Source organism: Cnephaeus nilssonii, assembly GCF_951640355.1.
Source record: "Cnephaeus nilssonii genome assembly, chromosome: 9".
Classification (NCBI taxonomy): domain Eukaryota; kingdom Metazoa; phylum Chordata; class Mammalia; order Chiroptera; family Vespertilionidae; genus Cnephaeus; species Cnephaeus nilssonii.
Window position 1 is genome coordinate 29,967,353 of NC_137080.1, and position 26,966 is coordinate 29,994,318.

Here is a 26,966-nt window from a genome sequence, read left to right on the forward strand (position 1 = left end):
AAGCTTTTATTCAGACAGTATAAAACCAATAATCTCATTGACACAATTTTTTAGAATTATTACATGTAAGTATAATTTGCAGGTTTCTGAACAATATTGGAGTGATAACTTTAATGGTTTATGATAGCCTGTATTATCCCAAGAATTTTACCAGAAGAAATGTTATATTGTAATTAAATTCTTCTTGGCCTGGTACTTAACTATAGCCCTTCAATTTTCCATGACATTCACAATATCTTCTAGAACTTTGTTTTTAACTTTCTACCTATTATCCATGAGTTGTTGAAGATATTGAAAGCTATTGCTTATGGGTACTTCAGTTCAAGATCATGAACTGCCCTTGAAGTCATTAATCAGAAGTTTGTTTCCTTAGATATTTCTTTCTTAACTTCATCTTAAAAATGAGATGAGGAAAGAAGGGAGGGGAGGAGAGAAAGAGACTGAGAATGAAAGAAAGAGAAAGAGAAAGAAACAATAAAAGAGAACAGAAAAGAGCCAATATTTGTGGGTGTTTTTTTTTTTTTTTTTTTTTTGTTTTTAATGAAGGGCTGCTGGGTACACAAAACTTGAATTTACTTTATTTTTAGTGTCTCTTGAACTTCAACATAGAAAAATACTTCCTTTTTAGAGAGATTTAATGCTACAGTAAGACAAATGTGAAAGTATTCTTAAGAAGTTTTCTTTTCAAATAAGACTACCTTAGAGCATCTCCTTTGAGGATGACAAGTGACTATGTGTTGGAGCCCCTTGTTCGGGGGTCAGTTGTTAGAGCCCCTCGTTCGGGCGTCAATTGCCGGGCTTCTTTTTCCCCAGCCTTACAAAGGGTTCAGTGTTCTGGACAAAGGGCTGCTCGTAGATGATTAAGAAGGAGTCCAGGACGAAAGTTATTTTTGTTAGGCATTGGGGGTCAGAGGAGCTTCCAGCTGAAGGAGCTAGAAGACTCTCCTTGTCTAGGACCCCGAGCTTTTATTAAACACAATCTGTCCCAAGGCAAGGTGGAAATATACACTTCAAAGGGTTTGGTATCAAAGGGTACAGAAACATTGTCAGTTTGGGGAATAGCCTACAGCCAGGTGTTTGGCCAACAGGAGGCAATAAAATGCCCTGAACTGTCTGGCAGTTAACAATACCATTCAGGTTTGGGGGAAATGCTTTGTAGCCCTTTCCAATAGGTAAACTACATGTGACTAAACCCTGTTGAGCTCCCCAAGCTTCACCAACCTTTTGGTAAAACTCTTGTAATTGTTACATGCTGGAATTGGTTCTGAGCAACTATGTCTGCGTCTTAAAGTTCTATCATAAAGTGCTATTAATACCTTTCTTAAACCAGGTCCTGTAAATATAAAATAAGATAGAAAATTATTTTTCTTAGAAATTTTTGCTTTACCTGTTCACAGTAGTAGGTATTTTTTATTGTAAGGTATTTTAGTGCATTTAAAATATATATTAACCAAAGAACTTGCATGACTTGTATGCATATATTCATAACCCATGGCCACAGACTCTAGTGTGGTAAAGACCTGGGATGGGGCAAGAGCCTGGTGGAGAGGGGTAATGGGGAGGAAAATGGGGGACATCTTTAATACTCTCAACAATAAAGATAAATTAAAATATATAAACAACTGCTCATATATAAAAAAAGAAAAACAATAAAAGAGGCCAGCAGTTGGAACAGTAAAAAAATAAAATTTAATAGAGTTTAATAGAATTTTTCCTGAAAAATGGTTTCCAAAATATATCAATTGTATAGTGTGACTGTGTGTTGACTTGCCTCTTTTCTCTTTTCTATTGCTAGCTTCATTTGTAATAAATTTGGGATCAGGTACTTTTTCTCTTTCCTGAGAGTCACTTTCAGGAATTCTTTTTTTGTAATGCTTCCTTTAGTGGAGAAGGTAAGGAACCAGTGGGACAGCACTCAGCATGGCGTGGAGTTGCGGCAGCAGCAGCTGGAGGACATGGTGATTGACAGCCTGCAGTGGGATGACCACAAGGAAGAGACCGAAGAACTTATGAGAAAATATGAGGCTCGACTCTATATTCTTCAACAAGCCCGAAGGGATCCACTTATCAAACAAATTTCTGATAATCAAGTAAGACTCATTAGATACCTTTGGCGATATTGATTTGTTGGATGTGTGGTTTTTTTGGTTCTGTAATTTGTGATGTTTTCCCAAGTTCTTAGAATACACATTGAAATTAAAATAAAGCATTTGACCAGGAAGAATTCTGAAAAATTCCTGGAGGCATAACAAATCGAAATGTACATATATCTTAGATTTACAGCTCACTGACTCCTTGCAATTGGAACGCACCCACAAACCAGCCACTAGAAAGGGAACATTTTCAGGATCCCAAGAACCTTCTTTTGTTCCCTTCATGCCTACCCTGAAGGTTATTTCTATTTAGGAAATTTCTTGGGACTTACATTTGAGGGCTACTGTAGGGAACAAATCAGGTAATAAGTAAGTTTAGTTTTTTTTAGTACCTTTATAACAAACTGATTTATCAATGTCATCAGAGCAGGGACCTTCTGTGATCAGTTTGGTTAATAATATTGAACATGTATGGCAGTATTTTAAATTTTCTCCGTAATCACAGAAAATATTCTTGAATTAGAGGTTATGGTTGTCAGTTTATATTTTAGTGTAACATTTATTTGCCCTTCAGATAGCCTAAGAGTAAAGTGTACATTTGTGAAGAATATAATAACTAATATGTGGGAATCTAAATCTAAATCTGTGGTTATAATATAAAAAACAAGTGGCCAGGTGTCCTGATTTCCTGGATCATTCCCTGTGTTTATGATATCTGCTAATTGTTTTTACCAAGTGGATCAAAAGTAATATCAGCAGAGCCCCTGACCCTTCAGTAAAGGAATACAATTTAAAGTGGTATCAATGCTTCAATCATCATATGTAGTATATTCTTTTCTAATTAGCAGTATGGTCATTTTCTCCAGAAACTTTAGGGTTGACTTTTTTATTTTTTTGTCAATAGCTACAAAAACTGTAGGAACTTTCATTTGTCCTTTAGATTTCATGAGGAGTATCTTGGTCCCAGGGACTCTTCAGAGATTGAAAAGGCGTGTCAAGGAACTGATATGCCAATGGACATAGCCTTGGTGTAGCTATTCCAACAACTCCCAGTGAACCTTGGGTGGCTGCTTGATCCACTCAAGCAGTTACCTATAAACATACACAGTGATCGCGAGGGGCAGGAGACAGAAGACTTCCGTATTGTTGGCCCTTTCCATTGCTCTAAGTACATATAAGGGAACTCTATAGTCAATTCATTCCTATACAGTGCATGTTCCTATAAGGATCAGATGTATAGCAAAAGGAATGAAAAAAGACATTGTTTTCAGGAAATAAAATATCTAAAAGAGGAAAAGACGAGCATTTGTTTAATGTCATCTGCTATGTACCTGATGATTTTCTTAGTCATTTTTCTTTTCACGTCTGTAATTATTTTGGTTTAAACTTACATGCAAGAGTTTGTCCAATAATTTGTTTCCTCCTTTTGATATCTGTGTCTAAAACATGTTAAAACCTACTGGGAGGACCAATGTTTTGGCAATACTGGTTACTGAGTGACCAAGTCTAACCATGGTGCCTGAAATTGCACCTTAGATACTGCTTCAAGAACTGGGTCCTGGAGATGGGATCGTGATGGCGTTCGATAACATCCTGCAGAAGATGCTGAGGGAATATGATAGCGATGACACAAGGAACGTGAAGGAAACCACAGAGTATCTGAAAACATCATGGATCAATCTCAAACAAAGGTAAATGCTAAGGCCCTGCCAGGTAACGGTGTGTTGTCAGGTTGAGAATTTGATGGCTTTGGCTTTCTCATGGAAACAGGCCAAAATGTGAGACTACTGGAAGTACATTTTATTGTGATTAAAATTTTTTTATGCTATTCTGAGTGTTATCATACAGAATGTATATTTATACAATATCTACTTGACTTTGTACAATGGAGATTTTCCTTAAATAAGTCTAAACCTTGCCAGTGATTATTTATGTGTTCTGATTTTTTTTTCTTTTTTGGTCTCCTTGGTGTTACCTAGAGTAAATCTTGTAGCTCCATGATGCTAAGGAACACTCAGGTATGCACAGCTGCATTAGGGTGATAGTAATCCTAATGGTCATTAAAATAGTGGGCTGTTTGGCCAATTGCCTCAGTTGAGGCTGAGAACACATGAATCCAATTCTAGACTCCTGAACTATTCTGTGTGTATTCAGGGCTTACCTGATATATATATATATATATTTTCTTTTTATTACTCTGTCTAGTCAGTATATTTGGAACAGTCTTAAAATAGCATATGGGTTTATAAGAGAGATTTTCCTGTCACTTGAAGACCTAGGACTTGAGGACCTATAAACAGTGGTTAGCATCTGTTTAAGATGGCATATTTATATTCACCATCAGTCAAGATGTGTTTACCTTCAGCATCCTGCAGGGAGCACCTTGCCTAAGGGAATTCAGTTTCACACACATCTTTACATATGCAAATGTAGCTGCCTGAAAGCTTCAAAGATATCATAACGCATTTGTTTTTCTGTGAATAAAATGGATAATATTAGAACACTTTATGATATATATTACTGGTAATAAAGTATGGTCAAGCATTTAATAACAGTTTGACATGAAAGGTGTTTTATACAATTTTAGAATGCCATTTTTAGTTATAATTTCTAAAGTGGAGTTTTGGAAAATTCAGGGAGAATTATGAGGGCGTTATATGAGCATGAAAAACCTAGGATTCTGGAGGAAATAAGACTGGGGTTGCAAATACAAAACTTCATAAGTGGTTAAAGCAGAACATAGCTATAATATTGATCTTTCTAGCGTCTTATACAACTGTTTTGTAACAAGGTATTTGGGTGTAGAAAGGATTCGAATCCAAGGCTGGGAAGAAGGTGAATTAAAAAACAGATTTAAGATACAAATTTAGTTATAAAATAAAATAAATGTAATGTGCATCATGGTGACTATACTTAACAATAAATAATGTATTATATATTCGAAAGTTGCTGAAAGGGTAGATCTTAAAAGTTCTCATCACAAGAAAATTGTAACTGTGGTGATGGATGCTAATCACTCTATAATATATACATAAATCAAATCATTACGTTGTATACCTAAAACTAATACAAGGTTGTATGTCAATTATGTTTCAGTTTTAAAAAGACAGCTGTAACACTAAGAGACGTCCTTAATCATACTTCATCTGTTTTCCAAAATTCACATATAAGTTATGACTTTGTTCTTGTTGTAAACAATGCCCCAAAAATTGATCATGTAGAAATATGTGGCCTGCTTTATTTAGCACCCCCAATTCTTTTTTTTGCTTTTACTTTGTAAATATTTTATGACAGACTCCAGCAGTAGTTAGATTAGATGGAAGAGGCAATTAAAAATGAATTATATTCCAAGGTGATCTTTCATTTATCATAGCAAAGACAGCCACAGTGTTCCAACTTCATGGTGGTTACAAATAGTTGTCCTTATTCTAGTTTCTTTCCCCATTTTGGGGGAAAAGAACTAAATATATTCATATCTGGACATAATTTGGGCAAACTGTTATCTATAAAGTAGGGAAAATCCAACACAACTGTGGCTCATAGGGTCCCTTCATGAGTGACAGCTGGGGTTTCTTTGATTTGAGAGGATTTTCTCTTTTAAATACAGTGACATTTATAATTTTGATCTGTTTTAATTGGAGAACTTTCTAAAATATACAAATCTATCCTAACCTTCTTAAACAAAGTGTGTGAACTTGTAGTAAACATTTTTTGAATTCTTGGCATTATTGTAAAGATAGGATTAAGGACCATTAAGAGCTATATGTAAACTTACGATTCATTTAAACCAGTATTTCTCAACCTTTTAAAAATTATTATTAATCCCCTAAGAAGCCTTTTTAGGTACCTTCCCTCATGAAATTTTAATACCATGTGTATATTGTGTGTCTGTTTTTGTACTTTATAGTTATGCTTTATACATAAAAAGAGTCAATTACCCCTCCCACCCCCCCACCCCACACACACTCTTGTCCTCTACCTTACCTGGCTAAAGAATCACTTACTGCCTCCCTTAAGAATAAACTGGTGAATATAATAGAATCAGGGGCATAGAAAGGGAGTGGACTGACAATTCTTGGGGGAAAGAGGGCATGAGGGGTGTGGGAAGAGATTGGACAAAAATATTACACCTGTGGATGAGGACATAGGTGTAATATTTACCTGTGTTGAGTTTAGAAGCCAGATCTGATTAAAGATATGGGGCTTCTGTTATGAATAATGTAGCACTCTCCAGTAGGTGGCCATTGTAATGGCTGCTGGGAGGCCTTGCACCATGGCTCACCTCCTGCCTCCCAGCTGTATTCTTTTGTTGTTTTATAAATATAAAAATATGTTTTATTGTTGACAGTATTACAGATGTCCCCATTTTCCCCTCCTTTGCCCCCCTCCACCCAACTCCTGCCACGCCCCAGGCCTTCGCCACACTATTGCCTGTGTCCATGGGCTGCGTATATTATATACATTCATATTTAAGTTCTTTGGTTAATTTCTTCCCATCCCCTGCCTGCCCCTCAGTTTGTTCCACGCTTCCATGCCTCTGGACCTATTTTGTTGGTCAGTATATTTTATTCATTAGATTCCAGCTGAATTCTGAACATACACCATTGGCAGCCAAGTGCTGGAGGGGTGAAAGGTTATTATACTTGCCAATGGAATATTGTTATTGTGGGATAATGTGTGAAGTTTAATATCAGCTTTCAAAGGAAATGTTTTCTGTGAATTGCAATTGGCCTAAGTAATTTGGCCACTCACAGTGGCAGGTCCATAGTCCCTTATCTGCAGTGCCAAAATCCAACATGCTGAGATATCAGAAAGCTGTGGCTTGACATGAGACCATTTATTATAGTCTTTATTTATCCTGCTTGGTGTGAATACCCTTGTTCCTAAGCGCAGAAATATTAATGCGTTTGCCACTTCACATCCCACTTAGAGGTAATATGTCATATAGATACATTCATAATAGATTGCTAATGTACAAAAAAGTTTAAATTCTGAAACACAACTAGCTCCCGATATTTTCGATTCTATATACAATAGGTCTTTTTCTAACATTTTAAAATCTGTCCTGGCCTTCTTAAACAAAGTGTGTGAACTTATTGTAAGCATGTTTTGAATTCTTGGCATTGTTGTGAAGATAGAATTAAGGACCTTTAAGAGTTGTACATAAACTTACAGTTCTTTTAAACCAATATTTCTTAACCTTTAAAAATATTATTAACCCCCTAAGAAGCCTTTTTTAGGTACCTTCCTTCATGAAATTTTAATACCATGGGTATACTGTGTGTCTGTTTCTGTACTTTATAGTTGTGCTTTACACATAGAGTCAATTTTTTCCCATTCCCATCCTCCACCTTACCCTTCTAAAGAATCACTTACTGCCTCCATTAAGAATGCTTGGTCTGATCGGATGCTATAAGGCTCAGAGAAGTTTCAGTGACATGTTTAAAGTTACTTAGCATAGCTAAGATGAGATTTCTCTATACTTAAAATGATGGTTTCTGAGAATGAGGTGAAGGTGAGGAAGTAGAACAAATTTGTGGAAAGAACATTAGAAATGCTTGTTGTGAAGAGGGACAGAGAGATTGGGTACTACCTGGAGGGTTTCTTGTTTCCCGGTGTGGTCATTGATTTTTCTTTAGGATGGGACATGGTAAAGCATGGTTTTATGCTCATGGGAATGATCCAGTAGAAGAGAGATGGATAATTCCAGACAGAGAGAACAAAGTAAGAGGAAAGAAAGTCCTAGAAGGCGAAATCTGGACAGTTGGGTTTGGTAAGAGCTGGGGTGTGTTTTCCATTAGGACAGGAAGGACAACGAGGGGAAGAGTAGGGATGCATGTGGATTGGAGCCTTGGTAGGAAGATGAAAGGTTCTCTGTGCAATGCTTCTGCTTTCTTTATGATCTGTGAGGCATGCTGTCAGTGAGACTGGAGGTGGGACTGAGAGATTTGAAGAAAGAAGATCAGATATAAAATCAGAATTCTGGTGTGTGGGACAGAGAGCTTCCTAGGGGTCTTTACAGCATTGCTGGGCAGTGCCGGTACCTACTTGTGGTTTATGATTATAAATGCATAGGGAAGATAGACCTTTGTAGTGTTCTTCAGCAGTGTTCATCTACTCAGAGACAAGTAGAAAGAATGTAGATGAAAGATAGGGGACAGAGCAGAGGAAGGTGTTTATAAGGAAGTAGAGACCAGGATTACCTCTACTCCATAATGACGTCTCTGGTGTCCTTTTCCCTGGTGATGCAGTCCCTCACTAGAGCCTGTGGCTTGCTCAGAAGACCTTGAGTTGGATTTCAGACACCATTTACCTGTTGAGACAGTGAGCAACCTTTATAACCATATGCAGTGACCATAGACCTAGAGGTGAGGATTTGAACATAATGGATAAAAATCTTATGTTTTGAAAGAGTAGACTTTTGCCCAGAAGAGAAAAAAATGGCCAGAATTAGTAAAGATAAGCAAAGAGGAAGATAGGGTCTGAGAGAAACAAGAAAAAAAACTTCATTAAAGCTTTCAGGGGAATTGATGGCCCTAGGGAAACCAATTTTCGTTAAGATAAGGTGAAGGGATTGATCTGTGGAGTCTGCCCAACACAGAATAGAGTTCTGGGCATAACAGATGGGTTTTGAGGGTGGATTTTGGCAAATTGGGAAACGTGCAGAGTAGCATTTGAGTTACAGTCTAATGTTGGTTGGCTAATAAAGGCCCAATGTCGAGTAGTGATTTATCTAAAAAGGAAATAGGATGTGGTGGGATGAATCCTCTCACGAGGATAGCTCTGTGGTCTTAAATATTTACTTGCTGTCATTGGCAGCCAAAGAGAAAACTGCTCCTTTGGGTTATATAAAGTCATGGGCAGGCATCACGGGGTGGGCAAGGGGATTGGGGCTCTCTCTAGAGCTTCCTGAGCGTGTGGTATTAGCAGCTTACAGCAGTCTTCTTAAATCCCATGGTGTGAATTTTTAAAGTGCTTGATGATACCCCAATCTCTATGTAACAGAGAGAAATATGCAGTGACTAATTCTTCATTAAATCTACTGCATTTCCCCACGGGGTGTTTTAATATATTTCCCAGCTAAATCCTACTTTATTTACCAAAGAACAAAATTACCTTGTGAAAGTACCCATTGAAAAACTTAAATAATATTTCTTTGTAAGTTTTCTACATGCCACTCAAACTACTGATGCTACCATTTTTTTCCGCTCTAAAAAAGATACATATATTTCAGTCTCATGTAACTGTAAATAAAGGTCACCTTTTATGTATACCAAAGTTTAGTAACACATATTTGTGGGTTTTCTGAGATGCTCTTTTCCATTTAAGTTTTAAAAAGTCGTATGTATTTATGTTCAAACCCTCTTTTGACCAATTATAAGCACATACACACTTGCTTAACCAGTATATCTTGTAGTTTAAAATATCAAGTATCATTTAACATCTTTAAAATAATATTTAAACAAGGCAGTTATGTGGGTGGCCATGTTTTTTGTGCTAAAAAATATAAGCTATTTAGATGGATTACTTTAAGCTATATCAGTTGCTTTTATAATATAAATTTCCTTAAAAGCTAAGAGTTTACATTTTTTTAATCCCAGCTATCTTTAATGTAAACTATTGTAAGTAAATCTGTCACCAGTGAATTCCTCTAATCTTTTATGAGAAGCAGTTTATATTTTTCATCTGTACCATTTCTTCTACAAAAGAATTCTATAGGGTGTTACTTCTGTTTGAAGTAAAACATCTTGTTTCTGCTAAAGTTAGCCTTCTACATCAAATGTTTTATCCTTTAGGTTGTCAGCCTGTCCTTGCTCTTTATGATTTGTAGGTTAAAAAAGATTTTTATGAAACTTCTCTGCCTTTGTCTGGTAGCCACAATTTCCTAAAGTTAAGATGATTCTTTTTCTAGAATAGTGCTCCTTCCCCTGTATTCTCTCATTATATTTCTCAGTACCTCCTCTAGCTCTGTTCTGGTCTTTCTTGAGATGCAGCAACCAGAGCTGCCACATCCAAACTCTGCGTTGTGAACCATGGACTAACGGGAGCTCAGTGCTGGGTGTGATCTCAGGAATCTTCCACATCAGTACTTCCTGAGCTTTTTGCTTTCTGCTCACTGCTCATCCACTCCCCTCAGTAACCTTTCATTTCCAAGCAGGGATACTTAATGAAGCCAAATTTGAAGCTAGGGATGGGTGAGAATGGAGGACCTCTTCTAGCAGATTTCATTATCTCTGTGATGTGATGGCTTATGTAGTTTTTAAAGGACCCTTGGTCAGTCTGAAATGGGTCTTTTACTTTTAGTCCAAACAACTTATTTTAGGGATGAAAAACCCCTCACACAATTGGAGAATTAAAATGATTCACCCAAGCCTTATAGCTAGTAAACTGCAGAGGTGTAGAATTAGGTTGTTTTCTTCTGAGAGCAATGCCCAATAGCATAAGTGGTAATTTATTAGCCTGTCTAATAAAGTGTGCATACATACTCCTGAGCCTCTAATTTTAGCAATTATTTTTGGCCATATAATATATCATATGAAATTCCTTGAAAATGGATAAAAGATTGTTGTGGTGTCCTTTATACCACACTCTAGCATTTGATCTAATTTTTAAGAAGACTGAAATGGGTGGTGTGGAGAACTCCCTTTGAGCTATATTCTATTAACAATTTCACATAGAATTATATTAATTTAAAAAACCAGACTATAAGTTATGTATATGTACATATATTATGATTATAAAAAATTAAAATGTGTATTATAATAATATGAAGATCATCTGGACTCCTATACATAGGGTTTAGTTGTCACTATGTTCATTATTTTAATAGTTGATTACATTCACAATAAAAAATCTGACACCAGATATATGTGAATTTAAAAAGATTCCTCAGGACATTTGTGATTAAATTGCTCATTTGTATGCTATAAGTAAAATTAACTTCCCAGTATTTCATCAAGTTCATATATAAGGTAAGGTAAATTACTATTTATTGAGTATTTACTATGTTTTGATACATTTATTAAAATATTGCAGGAAGGGAGATATTAGTCCTACTTTTGTATTAATTTGTAATAAATACTTGTTGAGATGCTACTCTGTATAGGTCCTGGTTGTACCAGGTGAACTGATGATTCAGAAACTTTAAACACACAGAAAGCAGTCACTTTCAGTTGCGATCGGAGGTACAGTATCATGAGACAGGCAGGATAATGGCCCCAAAGATGGGGAGACTGTCTTGGATCACTAATGGGTCCTAATAATTGGAGAAAGAAGGCAGAAGAATGAGTCAGAGAGATGTGACGTGAGGACTCAGCCCTATACTGCTGGCTTTGAAGATGGAAGAAGGGACCATGAGCCAAGGAATGTGGGTGACTTCTCAAAGCTAGAAATAGCAAGGAAATGGATTCACCTTTAGAAAAAAACAGTCCTGCCTGCCAACAGCTTCATTTTAGTCCAATGAGACCCCTCTCAGAAACTAACTTATACACTGTGAGATAATAGTTGCTGTAAGCCACTAGGTCTGTAGTGCTTTGTTATAGCAACATTGGCCGTGGCAGGGAAATCGTGGGTGCTCAGGGATGAGGTCCCATGTAGGTTAGGAAGGTGTCTGCACCACGTTCTGCAGGGTAAGTAAAAAGGAATGCAGTGGGGAGGGGAAGTGTAGTGGAGGGAGGGAAGAGGTATTTAAGGAAAAAGAAGTAAAAACGAAAGCTCTGGATATGACAGAGACAGTGACCACTTTGAGGATTAGGAATTGATTCATTTTTGTAGTTAAATAAAGCACGAGGCTTGGAGTGATGAGATGATTCTTGAGGAGGTAAGCAAACACTCAGACCATGGAGAACCTCATGTGCCAAGCAGAGTTTTCAGAGATGATGAAAATGATGCTGGAGGAGACAGGCAGCTGCCCAGGTTGTGAGAACTAGTCCGTGGTGGAACCTTGTCTCCTTGATACAAATGCTTATTCTTTGGCTTTCATAACGAACAAAGTAGAGTTTTCTTACATCATCTAACAGTTGTTTTTCTGCAGTTTCCTACAAAGTGAATATCTTAAAAGCAGAATCACTTTTCCACTGATGTCCAGTAGGTAATTTGTCCTTTTGTGGGTCACTTTAGGTTCTCTACCTCCCCTGCCAGCCTGGTTCTTTATGCTTGCTGGGTAGATAATTGTCTCTTGTCTATAAGGAATCCTCTGAATTCACCCATAGGGTCTAGGACATTTGCACTTTTCCTCTAGTCTGGCCATTTTTCGGGTTTAATAGAACTAATGTATAATGATCTGTTTTTACATTGGCTGTTTGCCACATAACCCATTATGAATATTCTTTAAAATAAAGGATACTGAGTATGTAAAATGAAAAATTTTATAATTACTACATTTTATATGAGTGTTTTTAAAATAAGAATCATCTGTTCATGGATGATTACTTGCGTGTGTGTACTCCTTTGGTTTCTTTCTTTCTAGTATCTTATTGGCTCAGCCTTTATTTGGCTATTTTTAATGTTCTTACTGTTGATGTTTTAATTCTTGCAAATATGGGCAGGCTTAGGTGGAAGATAAAACACCACTAACAGCAGCCACCCAAATTCTGGTGGGTAACTTCTAAATTTTAAAAGTTAAAGAGATATAGGCACATGATTATCAAAAAATTAAAGTTGCTTCCACATTTTAGCTATTGTGAATAGTGCTGCTATGAACATAGGTATATGGATATCTCTTTGAGACCCTGCTTTCAATTCGTTTGGGTATATACCCGGAAATGGAATTGCTAGGTGATATATTTACTTTATTTATTTATTTTTTTTGAGGAACTGCTATATTATTGTCCACAGTGGCTGTACCATCTCATCATGAATTTTTAGATAAACAGATACTGTGTTGACATTATTATGCCTGTCTAAATATCATTAACAGCTGAACCCTGTAAGTTGACTTAATCTTGCTTCCTCTGTTTGGTTTACCTGAAATTAATGATGGCTTTGCTTTTACATGCTTAGTTTTCTTTGCACCTGTTGCTCATTCTTCCCACATTTTCCGATGGCCTGACAGCACAATTTCCCACAAAGCCAATCGCATTAAGTAGTCTGTCACTTCTAATGTGTTTACTTGGGGACCAGCTTTCTAGATTTGCTGCACAGCCATCATTTGGGTAGTGTCTGTGCCTTTCTGCTCGTCTGGAATCCCTACTTTCTGGATCTCATGAGTTTTTGTTTTGTTGCTTTCTTTCCTCTTTTTTCTTTTTTTGGTGTGTGTGTGTGTGGGGTGTCCTATTTTGGGTTATTTTTTCGCTTTGTCAGGATGTCCCCTTTGTAAACTTTGTCAAGTGAAAACAAAACATGGCAGTTGGAATGGTGATGGCAGCCTGCACCTGCAGTTTGGATTCACCACCCTCTTTTCTGAGTTCACCTCGCACTGTTTGCGTGAGAGCTCCTCCCTGTGCTGATCTCTTGTTTTCATTCTTCTCATATCTTCTTTCTGGATTTACAAACTGAGTTTTATGGAGGCTGTCTTTTAGTAGCTTCTTGAAAATGGATGTTTGGGAGGTAATTTTAAAGGCATATTATAAATTTTCATTATTCTATAAATGCTTATTATAATAGTGTAATAAGGACCGAGAAACATCCTATATAATAAAAGGGTAATATGCAAATTGACCCTAATGGCAGAATGACCAGGAACAACCGGTTGGTATAATGTGCACTGACCACCAGGGGGCAGACGCTCAATGCAGGAGCTGCCCTCTGGTGGTCAGTGTGCTCCCACAGGACTGATAGCTGCAAGCCTCTTCTGCCTCCTCGGCAGCATTAAGGATGTCTGACTGACAGCTTAGGCCCGATTTCCTGGGGAGCGGGCTTAAGCCGGCAGGTGGACATCCCCTGAGGGGTCCAGACAGCAAGAGGGTGCGCAGGCCGGGCTGAAGGACCCCCTCTCCCCCTGAGTGCACGAATTTTTGTGCACTGGGTCTCTAGTGGAGATATAAAAGACTGCTTCTGCCCATTGTGAGTTACAGAATAAATGGACAGATAAGAAATCTCTATAATATACTTAAAATAAAATTTAAGTAAAAGTAAGGTCCCAATCCAAGGATTTCCCTAGGATACATGTGATTAATTTCTGTATAAAGAGGCATACTGACCTTTAATGAACCCAGACCAAGGAAACCTAATTGGCCTGAGATATTTTGGAGGAGACGGTAGTTATTAACCTTTAAAGGATTGGTAGGATCTTGTTAAGTGGAGGTGGTCGGAATTTATATGTGGATATAAAATTTTTATGCGGACATGGAACAGCCCACCTTGACCTGAACAGAGTATTGGAGAGAATTTAGGGAAAGCTGGAAAAGTGAATTAGTAATGGAGTGTGGAGGGCACCGTGTCCCAGGAGAAGCAATGTGGATGTGTTCAGCAGGCAGCCAAACACTACGGGAAGTTTTTAGTAAGTAAGTGCTGAGATGAGGCCACTGACATACCAGCATGCCATATAAATGTGATCATGGTATGCAGCTTTTGTGTCTGGCTTCTTTCACTTAGCAGAATGCACTGGGGATTTCATCCATGTTGTTTCATCTATCAGTAGTTTATTTCCATTGCTCAGTATTCCATTATATGCATGTACCACAGTTCAGCATTTACCATTGGATGACTTTTGGGTTATTAACAGTTTTTGAGCATTATGAATAAAGCAGCTATAAACAGTTGCATTTGGGTTTTGTGTGGACACATTTCCATTTTTCTCTGGTAAAATGATTGCTGGATTGTATCTTAAGTGCAAGGTTAATGTTAAAAATTGCCAAACTGTTTTTTAAAATGGCTGTACCATTTTCCACTCCTACTTACATTGTGTGAGAGTTGCAGTTACTCTACATTTTCACCAGCATTTGATGTAGTCATTTTAAAATCCATTCTAATAAGTAGTGATATCTCATTGTGGTTTGAATTTATGTTTCTCTGATGATTAATGATGCTTAGCATCTTTTTATGTGCTTATTTGCCATCCATATATCTTCTATGATGATGTGTCTACTTAAATCTTTTACCTATTTTTAAAAAGAATGTGTTTATTGATGTGTAAAAAGATAACTGTTCATTAAATTCAGAGAATGTGGAAAAGTACAAATAAGAAAGTAAACCACCTTAAATTGAATATTAAAATAACCATTTTAATATTGAGTTAACATGCAAATAGAAGGACAGATGGATGGATGGTGATGAATGGATGGATGTGTGGATGGACAATTAGAAAACATACATAAATGAGATAGCACATGTTGCTAAATTTTTTTGGAGGGACACACTGACTCCATCTGCTGCTTTTATTTTTTTTAATTGACTTTCTTTTTTTTAATTTTTAATTTAAATTTTTTTTGCACTTTGTTGGTTTATTTATTTATTTTAAATTTTAAATTTTTATAGCACTTTGTTTATTTATTTATTTATTTTAAATTTCTTTATTGATTAAGGTATCACATATTTGTTCTCATCCCCCCATTCCCATTCCCATCCCAAACCCCTCTCCACGCATGCCCCCACCCCCCCTGTTGTCCGTGACCACTGGTTAGGCTCATATGGATGCACACAAGTCCTTTGGTTGATCTCTCCCCTTTATCCCCACCCTCCCGTACCTTCCCTCAGAGGTCCAACAGTCTGATCTATGCTTCCTTGTCTCTGGGTCATCTGCTGCTTTTTAAAAAATTATGTCTTTATTGTTAAAAGTATTATATATGTCCCCAAACTTCCATTGATCCCGTCTACCTTGCCCCCGCCCTCTGCTCTAGGCCTTCACCATCTTATTATCTGTGTCCATGGGTTATGCATATATGCATACAAGTTCTTTGATTGATCTCTTTTCACCAACTCACCCTCTCCCGCATCCCCTCTGAGATTCTGGCCTGTTCCATGCTTCTATGTCTCTAGATCCATTTTGTTCATCAGTTTATTTTGTTCACTAGATTCCACATATGAGTGAGATCATGTGAGACTTGTCTTTTTTTGACTGGCTTATTTCGCTTAGCATATTACTCTCCAGGTCCCTCCATGTTGTCTCAAAGGGTAAGATATCCTTTTCACTGCTGCATTGTATTCCATTGTGTAGATGTACCACAGTTTTCTAATCCCCTCATCTACTGATGGGCACTTGGGCTGTTTCCAAATCTTAGCTATGGTGAATTGTGCTGCTATGAACATAGGGGTGCATATATCCTTTCTGATTGGTGTTTCCAGTTTATTAGGATATATTCCTAGAAGTGGGATCACTGCGTCAAATGGCAGATCCATATTTAATTTTTTGAGGAAACTCCATACTGTTTTCCATAATGGTTGTACCAGTCTGCATTCCTACCAGCAGTGTACTAGGGTTTCCTTTTCTCAACATCCTCTCTAGAACTTGTCATTGGTTGATTTGTTTATGGTAGCTATTCTGACAGGTCTGAGGTGATACCTCATTGTCATTTTAATTTGCATCTCTCTGATCAGTGAATGAGCATTTTTTCATGTTTCTTGGCCATCTGTATGTCAGCTTTGGAGAAGTGTCTATTTATGTCCTTTGCTCACTTTTAAATTGGGTTGTTTGTCTTCCTTTTATTAAGTTGTATGAGTTCCTTATATATTTTGGATATTAACCCTTTATCAGATGTATCATTGCCAGATATGTTCTCCCATACAGTGGGCTCCCTTTTCATTTTGATGATGGTTTCTTTTGCTGTGCAGAAGCTCTTTATTTTGATGTAGTCCCATTTGTTTATTTTCTCCTTAGTTTCCTTTGCCCTAGGCGATGTATCCACAAACATATGGCTACAACAGATGTCTCAGATTTTGCTGCCTATGGTTTCTTCCAGGATTTTTATGGTTTCACACTTCCATTTAAATCTTTTATCCACTTTGAGTTTATTCTTGCATATGGTGTAAGTTGGTGGTCTAGTTTCATTTTTTTTGTATGCATCGGTCCAATTTTCCCAACACCACTTATTGAAGAGACTGTCCTTATTCCATTGCATGCTCTTGCCTCCTTTGTCAAATATTAATTGAGCATAATGGCTTGGGTCAATTTCTGGGTTCTCTGTTCTGTTCCATAGATCCATATGCCAGTTCTTGTGCCAGTACCAGGCTGTTTTGAATACTGTGGCTTTGTAGTATAATTGATATCTGGTATTGTGATCCCTACAAATTTGCTCTTCTTTCTCAAGATTGCTGTAGCTACTCAGGATCTTTTTTTATTCCATATAAATTTTTGGAATATTTGTTCTAGATCTGTGAACTATGCTATTGGTATTTTAATAGGGATTGCATTGAATCTGTAGATTGATTTGGGTTGTGTGGACTTTTTAATGATGATAATTCTACCAATCCATGAACATGGTATATTCTTTATATCTATCTTCCTCTATCTCTCATTTCAATGTCCTGTAGTTTTCTGAGTACAAGTCTTTAACCTCCTTGGTTAAGTTTATTCTTAAGTATCTTAATTATTTTGTGGCAATGGTAAATGGGATTATTTGTTTGTTTCTATTTCTGAGAATTCATTATTAGTGTATAAAAACACCCATTGATTTCTAGGTGTTAATTTTGTATCCTGCTACATTGCCGAATTCCTGTATTAAAAATAGTAGATTTTTGCTGGAGTCTTTAGAGTTTTCTATGTACAATATTATGTCATCTTTGAGCAATGAGAGATTTACTTCCTCCTTTCCAATTAGGATGTCTTGTATTTCTTCTTCTTGTCTGATCACTGTGGCTAGGACTTCCAGTACTATGTTGAATAAGAGTGGTGAAAGTGGACATACCTGTCTTATTCCTATTCTTAGGGGAAATGCTTTTAGTTTTTGCCCATTGAGTATAATGTTGGCTATAAGTTTGTCATATATGCCCTTTATTATGTTGAGATATGATCACTCTATTCCCACTTTGCTGAGAGTTTTTATCAAAAATGGGTTGTTGGATTTTGTCAAATGCTTTTTCTGTGTCTATTAATGTTATCATTTGATTGTCTTTCAGTTTGTTTATGTGATATGTCATGTTTATTGATTTGCAAATATTGAACCAGCCTTGCATCCCTGGAATAAATTCCACTTGGTCATGATTTATGATCGTTTTAATATATTACTGGATCCAATTTGCTAATATTTTGTTGAGGATTTTAGCATCTATGATCATCAAGGATATTGGCCTGTAATTCTCTTTCTTTGTAGTGTCTTTATATGGTTTTGGAATTAGGATAATGCTGGCCTTATAAAAAGAGCTAGGAAGTATTCCTTCTCTTGGATTTTTTGGAATAGTTTGAGGAATGTAGGTGTTAGTTCTTCTTTGAATGTTTGATAAAGCTCCCCTGTGAAGCCATCCATACCTGGGCTTTTGTTTGCTGGTTTTTTGATTACTGCTTCTATTTCACCAGTTATTACTAGCCTATTCAGGTTTTCTGATTCTTCCTGATTCAGTTTTGGGAGATTGTATTTTTCTAGGAATTTGTCCATTTCATCCACATTGTCCAGCTTGTTGGCATATACACTGAGTGGCCAGATTATTATGATCTCTGAACACATAATAAGCTGGCCACTCAGTATATATATATTAGAGGCCCGGTCCATGAATTCGTTCATGGGTGGGGTCCAGCCAGCCTAGCCAGGGGGAGGGGACATGTGTGGTTGGCCAGCCTGCCTGCTGGTCGAATTCCTGGTTGAGGGGACAGTTTGCATGTTAGCCTTTTATTATATAGGATATACACTGAGTGGCCAGATTATTATGTGTTCAGAGATCATAATAATCTGACCACTCAGTGTAGTTGTTCATAGTATTTTCTTACAGTCCTTTGTATTTCTTTGGTGTCAGTTGTTATTTCACCACTTTCATTTCTGATTTTTTAAATTTGGGTCCTCTCTCTTTGTTTCTTGGTGGGTGTACTAATGGTTTATCAATCTTGTTTATCTTTTCAAAGAACCATCTCTTGGTTTCATTGATTTTTTTTGGTCTCTATGTCATTTATTTCTGTTCTAATCTTTATTATTTCCTTCCTTCTACTTACGCCGGATTTTTCTTGTTGTTCTCTTTCTAATACTTTAAGTTGTTGGGTTATTATATAATTTATAATAGTTTATTATTAATTTTTCTTGTTTATTGAGGCAGGCTTGTAGTGCTATGAATTTCCTTCTCAAGACTACTTTTCCTGTGTCCCAAGATTTGGGGTTGTTGTGTGTTCATTTTCATTTGTTTCCAGGAAGTTTTTTATTTATTTCTTGATCTCATTGGTACCCCATTCATTGTTCAATAACATGCTATTTAGCCTCCATGTGTTTGAGTGTTTTATGGTAGTTGAATTCTAATTTAATTCCATTGTGATCTTAGGAGATGCTTGAAATGATTTCAGTCTTCTTGGACTTGTGGAGACTTGTTTTGTGTCCTAACATGTGGTTTATCTTTGTGAATGACTCATGTGCACTTGAGAAGAATGTATATTCTGCTGCATTGGGCTGAAATGTTCTATAAATGTCAGTTAAATCCATCTGATCCAGTGTGTCCTTTAGAGTCACTCTTTCCTTGTTAAATTTTTTTGGAAGATCTATCCAGTGAAGTCAGCAGGTTATTAAAGTCCCCTACTATGACTATATTGTTGTTGATCTCTCCCTTAAAGTCCTCTAGAAGATTTTTAAAAATATATTTATGTGCTCCTATATTGGGTGCATATATGTTTACCAGGGCTATATACTCTTGTTGAATCAATCCCTTTAATATTATGTGGTGACCTTTGTTATCTCTTGTGATGGCCTTCATTTTGAAGTCTATTTTGTCAGATAAGAGTATTGCTACCCCAGATTTTCAATTTCCATTTGCATGGAAAATATTTTCCACACGCACACTTTCATCCTGTGTGTCTTGTTCTGAGGAGAATCTCTTGGAGACAGCATATAATTGGGTAATGTTTTTGTATCAATTCAGCTACCCTATATCTTTTGACTGGAGTATTTAATCCACTTACATTTAAGGTTTTTATTGTTTATTGCCATTTTAATACTGTGTACTTACATTTCTCTCTTTATTTTTTCTTCTCATTATAGCAGTACCTTTAGCATTTCTTGCAGTGCTTGTTTGGTGGTGATAAACTCCTTTTCCTTTTTCTTTTGTCATAGGAAGCCCTTTATCTCACCATCTATTTTGAATTTGGGTTGGATTTAGTAATATTGGTTTTAGATCCTGGTTTTTCATTACCTTGAAAGGCCATTCCCTCTGGCTTGTAGAGTTTCTGATGAGAAATCAGCTTACAGGCTTATGGGAGCTCCTTATGTAGGTAACAAATTGCTTTTCTCTTACTGCCTTTAAGATTCTCTCTTTGTCTTTAATTTTTGGCATTTTAATTATGATGTGTCTGGGCATGGGCCTGTTTGGGTTCTTCTTGCTTGGGACTCTCTGTGACTTCTGGACTTGTGTGACCTTTTCTTTCACCAAGTTAGGGAAGTTTTCTGCCATTATTTCTTCAAACATGTTCTCTATTCCTTGCTCACTTTCTTCTCCTTCTGGCTCAATTGTTATGCGAATCTTGTTACATTTCAGGCTGTCCCACTGCTCCCTTAACACATTGCAGACAGATCATAAGAATCCTTACTTCATATTACACAGTGTTTTACAAAGTATCATATTTTAAAAAGATATTAGCTTGTAAGAACATGTAATAAATAACTTCAAAATGCAATGGGTATTTAATTTTAAAGTGTGCCTTTAACATTTATGTAAAATGTTTTTTGTACTTATTCAATAGAAACTTATCTGGCCACTGGATAAAGCTAGCAATAAAACTACTGGTCCGAAATGTGTTAAGCTTTCCTCCTGTTTTTTGTTTTTGTTTTTGGTTCTCTGATTGAGTGATTTTTTCCTACCCTATCTTCTAATTCACTGATCTAATCCTCAGCTTCCCCTAATCTGTTGTGTAATCCTCCAATGTGTTCTTTATTAGTGCTATGCCATTCTTTATTTCCAACCGTTCTTTTGTAGTTGCTCTATCCTTTCTCATGCTGTTGAGCTTCTTTGACATCATTATTCTAAACTCTACATCTGATAAATTTCTTATCTCCATTTTGTTTAGCTCTTCTTCTGGAGAATTCTTTTGTTCCTTTATTTGTTTTGTTTTTTTCTCCCCATTTTGGCTGCCTGTTTGCATTTCTATCTATGTATTAGGCAGATCTGCTGTTACTCCCAATCTCTAGTGCAGGACAATGTCAAATGCTATTTCTGACTGGCCCTGAGTCTCCTGTTTGGAGCTATCAATAATCCACAATTTGTGCTCCCTCTGCTGGGTCTAGGTGCCTTTGGGAAGGACCAAGTTGTGCACCAAGGTCTGCTTTTCCTAGCCCCAGCTCCAGAAGGCAAAGACACAAAACCTCCAGAGATATTCCTCTGCTTGTAGTCTGATTGTTATCAGCTTTGATTTGCGTCAGGCTGTTGACCACAGGGTCGGGTGAGAGATCTTCCAAGAGGGTATGGCAATTGCCTTTTTCCCAGGCAACAGCCACCTGGATAGCAAGGTCTGCCAGAGAAAGATGTCTTCTCAGGATGAAGGAATGACTCAGCCTAGGAAACCGGGGTGGCTGCCCTCTGAGCTCCAAACCCAGAGCCCCCAACCCTGGAATTTCCTCACTCAGCTCCAGTCCACTCTGCCCTCCCTCTGTCAGAGCCCAAGGTGAGTGACTGCACATGAAATTTTGTGTATTGGCCCTTCTAGAGGGTGCCTGCATTTCCAGTAGTTTCTCCCTGACAGATAGCAGCCCTCCTTCTTTGCTCAGCCAGATGTTATATGGGCACCGTTCTCAGTTCTGGTGCTCTGGGTTGGGAGCCCAGCTTGGGGTTTAGACCCCAGAGTCTTCAGTGGGAATCCCCCACAGCTGAGAGATCCCTCTGGCACTTCAGCTGCTGTCTTTGGAAGCCAGGCCAGCCCTTTTGTGCATCTGCACTTCCTAGCAGTCTCTATGCAGTCTCCACTTTCCATCTTGATTATCTCTCAGCTAGTCTTCAGTTGATTTTTCAGAGTGGTTCTTCTGTACTTTAGTTGTATTTCCTGGGAGAGTGTCAGTGTAGCTCCCACTTACTCCACTGCCATTTTTAATCTCTTCTCTAGCTGTGGCTTAAGAGATTTTAGCAAAGTCTGCCACAGGTGCTAATTAAAAAAAAAAAAGATATAGTTTATTATACCATTCAATTCACCATTTAAAGCAGGGGTGGGGAACATCTGGCTCATGGGCCTTGTAAGGCCCACAGAATCTTTTGGTCTAGCCCTGGAAAAGAATTAGGGTTGAATTAATTAAATGTTTGACCAAATATAGCAGGCTAAATTTTAAGTTGATAATTTTGTGTGGCCTGTGAATGATGTTATAAATATCCAAATGACCCTTGGCAGAAAAAGGTTCCCCACCCCTGGTAAAGTATACAATTAAGTGGGCTTTAGTATATTTACCATGATGTAAAAATATCACCATACTCTTAATTTTTGTACATTTTATCACCACTAAATGAAACCCACCACTTATTAGCAGCCAGTCTCCACTGCCTCCACCCCCAGTCCTAGTCAACTGCTAATTGGCTTTCTCTCCCTATGGATTTATCTTTTTGGCAGTATTTCATATAAATGAAATTGCACAATATGGGGCATTTTGTATCTGTCTTCTTTCACTTAGCATAATGTTTTCCAGGTTCATCCATGATGTAGCATTTATTGATACTTCATTCCTTTTTATGGCTGAATAATATTTTCTGTATGAATATATTATGTTTTGTTTATCAATTCATCCCTCAACTGATAGATATTTGGGTTGATTGTACCATTTGGCTATTATAAATAATGCTGCTATAAATATTTGTGTACAAGTTTTTGAGTGGACATATGTTTTCAGATCTCTTGAGTTTAAGTACCTGGGAGTAAAATCATTTGTATCCATTTAAAAATTAGGTTGTTTGTTTTCTTATTATGGAACTTTGATGTCTATAAAGTTTTAAAGGTTGATACAGTGTGTGTATCTCTTAAATCATGAAACTCTGGAATAGTTCTTTGTAGATTAAATGAATGGCATATAAAAGCTTGATATCCAATGTCTTCCAAGAATAATATTATTAAATCAACTTAAAGAACCAATTTGTATTGATAATATAAAGTTATTTTTATGTTATCTTAAAAAGTTTCTTCAGATGCTGTTTCTTATAGAATTCATTTAGTCACTCATTGTGTACATATTTATTGGTATTGCCTTTTGTGTCATGTATTATACTAAGGTATTGAAATAAAACATATGGGGAATAACATACAATTATGAGTTATAAAAATGTAGTCATAATTATTTTGTAATATGGATGTGATTTTTGTTGAGTTATGCCTCTCTTCCTCCTCCTCTTCTCACAATTCACATTATCCCTCCATTATGGATTATTCAAGACACACATGAATAAAATCCCCCAATTCTGTTAGGTGCTTGAAGAAATTGAGGTCCTTTGAGGCTGTCTGCTGATTTTTTCTTTAGTGTGTCATGATGAGGTGTGTCACACTGTAAGTAATGGAGACTTGCCCATCTTGTTCCTTGCAGCATTGCTGACAGACAGAATTCCTTGGAGGCTGAACTGAGGGCAGTGCAGGCCTCTCGCAGGGACCTGGAGAATTTCCTAAAGTGGCTACAAGAAGCAGAAACTACAGTGAATGTCCTTGCAGATGCCTCTCAGCGGGAGCATGCTCTTCAGGACACTGACTTGGCCAAGGAGCTCACACAGCAAATGCAGGCAAGTGCCCAGAAAAATGTAACCAGTGCTTGTTTACCATTAAGATTTATTACCATTCAAAAGTGAGGTCATCACCTCATCCTGTTACGGCATCCATGCTCTCCTGTGAATAATTGGTTTTTGGAAATAAGATCTGTAAAATACACTTACTTAGTAATTGGGGAAAACACTTTGTTTTATGAAAGTAATAATTGTTTATTTAGACTTCTAGACTTCTAGCTATTCTGTTTTTCTATCATTTTAAGCCCTATTACAGTTAGCCTTATTGAATCTTACATTATAAGAACATTTCCTCTAATATGAAGTTGTTTCATTCTCCATTTATTATAAATACTTAATATAAAAGCTGTAAAGACTCTATGGCTTAGTTTACAACTAAGAACATTGGGCTTGAAGGTATTACTTTTATGTCTTTGGCTTGATAAATATGATATATTCAGTCTCAGGTTCAAATTTTCCTTCTACACGAAATGTGGTAATACAAAATCTTTCCTTTATAAAAGTTTATGAGGAATCTCATGAAGCACATCTGCATCCCTTTTCTGTCCTCAAATACAGGTGAGTCAGTGTCCTTGAACTCCCATTTTCTTTGTGTAGAATAACTTATTCTTGTCAATCACAGGCCATCTCACCTAGAACTTGCTTTAAAATCTGCTTTGATGGAGAAATCTCCTTGCTATTTTATATTTTAACCTGGTGGCAATGAGGAGAAGTCATTAGAGGATATTAAGCAATAGGGTGATGCAATGGGATTTGTATTTTATAGGAATCTAGCTGATGAGGAATGAGTCTGAACTGGGCAAGACTGAGCAGAGCAGTTTGTTAGGATATCTTGTAGCCAACTGCTCAGAGGTGATAATGACCAGGAATGAGGCAATAGCAGGGGGCATACACCTAAAGACTTGCTAGTAAGGATCCACTAAGGGAAGGGGAAGAGGTAGAGACACAGAAGCTTGCCAGGTGCTTTTAGAGCCTGAGATTAGGAATACAGGAAAATAAAATGTCAGGGCAGCAGTGCAGGTGATGGGATGGGACATTTCATTTCAACTATGTTGAAGTGAGGCATTTGTGGAATATCCAGGAGGAGATGCCTGGTATGCAGTTGTCACTATAGATCTGTATTCAGATGAGAGACTTTGACCAAAGACTCAGAGAAACTTTTTGTTGTTGTTTTTGAATGAATGTCTGTTATTGACTTCCCACTTTATCTATTAATTCAGATGCATTTATTCATGATTTTCACGCCCACATTCTAACACATTATCATTTTAATTATTTTATTTTAAAAATGTGAGCTTTACCTTTTACCAGTACCAATGAGCCTAGATGTTCTGATTCTCTTCTGGGTAAAATCATGCTGCCTTGCTCCTTTTCCGGGTGGTGTTATAACAGGTGGCTGGTCTTGTTCTCTAACAATATGTGTTTGGACTTAACGTTTTTTCATCTCTGTGTTCTCTTTCAGCCTAATTTTCATCCTCTTGTTCAATAGGTTCAGACTTTGATCAAATCTTCCCCTGTACCCAGCTCCATACCCAGCATAGTGTTTCGGGGGGAGATACATACCTGTACCCTGGAAACTTCCCCTGTTGGTTTACGGGCAGGAATTACAACTTCATGTTTTTTGATAACAGTTTTATTGACCTATAATTTATATTCCATACAATTTGTCCATTTAAAAAGTACAATTTGATTGTTTTTAGTGTACTCACAATTATGCAATCATCATTGCAATCAAATTAGAACATTTTCATCACCTCTGAAAAGAACCCTGTACCCCTTAGCTATCAATCTCCCATTTGCAGCTTCCTAATCCCCAGCCCTAAATAATCACTAACCTAATTTCTGTTTCTATATATTTGCTTAATAACTTAGTATTTTTAACTGACTGCTATCATCAACTGACTGCTTCTCTTCCGATTTTGCCTTTGTGTAGCTATTTTGATATTGCTAGCCTATCCAGAAGGAGGCAGTATAGGCTCTCAGTATAGACATACATGGGAAAACACAATATACAAGCAGAAGCCTACCAAAACACTGCTTGATAAACACAACTCTCTCTGACCAGTAAGGGACTTAAATCAGGCTAAAATCAAGGACTGAGAAGGCAAAAGAAGTAAAACATACTTTAAATATTGTGCTTCTTTTTTAAAAAAAATCACAATAATAGTAGAGAAAGGCGAAAAGGCAACATTTCCTGGGTTATTAGTTTGAGCGGGACACTGATAATGAGAAACGTCTGGGTCCTATTTTTGGCTGTGCCCTTTGACTCAGTCATTTAATCATTCTGGGTTATTTTTGCTGCTTTCCTAAAAGTGCTTTCCCCCACTGGGTACTTATAGTGGCCTTCAAGCTGTAATTTGAGAAAATGCATCTCAAGTTGTACACATGCCTATGAAAGTCAAAAATTCTGTACTTGATTTTTACATCATATAATCATGTCTTCTATTTCTTACTCATTAAACTAAAACAGCTTTAGGACATGAAATGAGATCATGAAGATGCTGTCTATGGGGAAATGTGGTCATTTGGAATCTTCAGTAGTCAGTTACAGACTTTTATGTTTTATTAACTTTACTGTTAAATTAGAGGAGTCCTAACCTGACATTAGAATTGGATTTCAAATGGCTTTCGTCCTAGGCAGCATCTGTGACCCTGCTTTTAGGGTGCCTAGGTAAAGCCACAGACCCCCCTGCAGGTATTTTTCTTTTGTTTTGTTTTAGATGATCTTGTTCTGAGACCTGTCGCCAGGTGATTGATTAGCACTTAACAGAGAGGCTGATATCATTAGAGTTAGGTACCTTCTGCTCTTCTCAAGATTTATAACAGGGTCTGTTCACTCATCGCACAGAGCACGGCCAGAGCTGCGTTTAGTCCGCTGGTAAATGCATCCCTCTGTACAGTCAGAGAGTGAATGCTACTTGATCTCTTAATACAAACCCGCTAGGAGGCATGCACGGCGGCGGTGATGTGTTGAATCTCTGTTCCCAGGGGGTGTCTGCCTCGTATCTGCAGCTTTAATGTTTCACTTAATATCCTTTTTGGCTACTGAGCGCGCTCCTCTCCAGCAGCAGGCAGCGTTTGGCTGCTCCACTTGCTTTTTTTCCCGGCCATGCCCGGCTGAGCAAGTAC

General features: G+C 37.3%; 1 protein-coding gene across 4 annotated transcripts in view; it reads left to right on the forward strand.

Annotated features, from left to right (window-relative positions):
• The window catches only part of UTRN (utrophin), a 454,275-nt gene that overhangs the window by 218,794 nt on the left and 208,515 nt on the right, over positions 1-26,966 (forward strand). For all 4 annotated transcript variants that reach the window (XM_079779951.1, XM_079779952.1, XM_079779953.1 and 1 more), the window contains 3 exons: positions 1,885-2,090; positions 3,630-3,784; positions 23,648-23,837. In XM_079779951.1, coding sequence (XP_079636077.1) covers positions 1,885-2,090; positions 3,630-3,784; positions 23,648-23,837 — 551 coding nt within the window. The remainder of the gene's footprint in view (positions 1-1,884; positions 2,091-3,629; positions 3,785-23,647; positions 23,838-26,966) is intronic.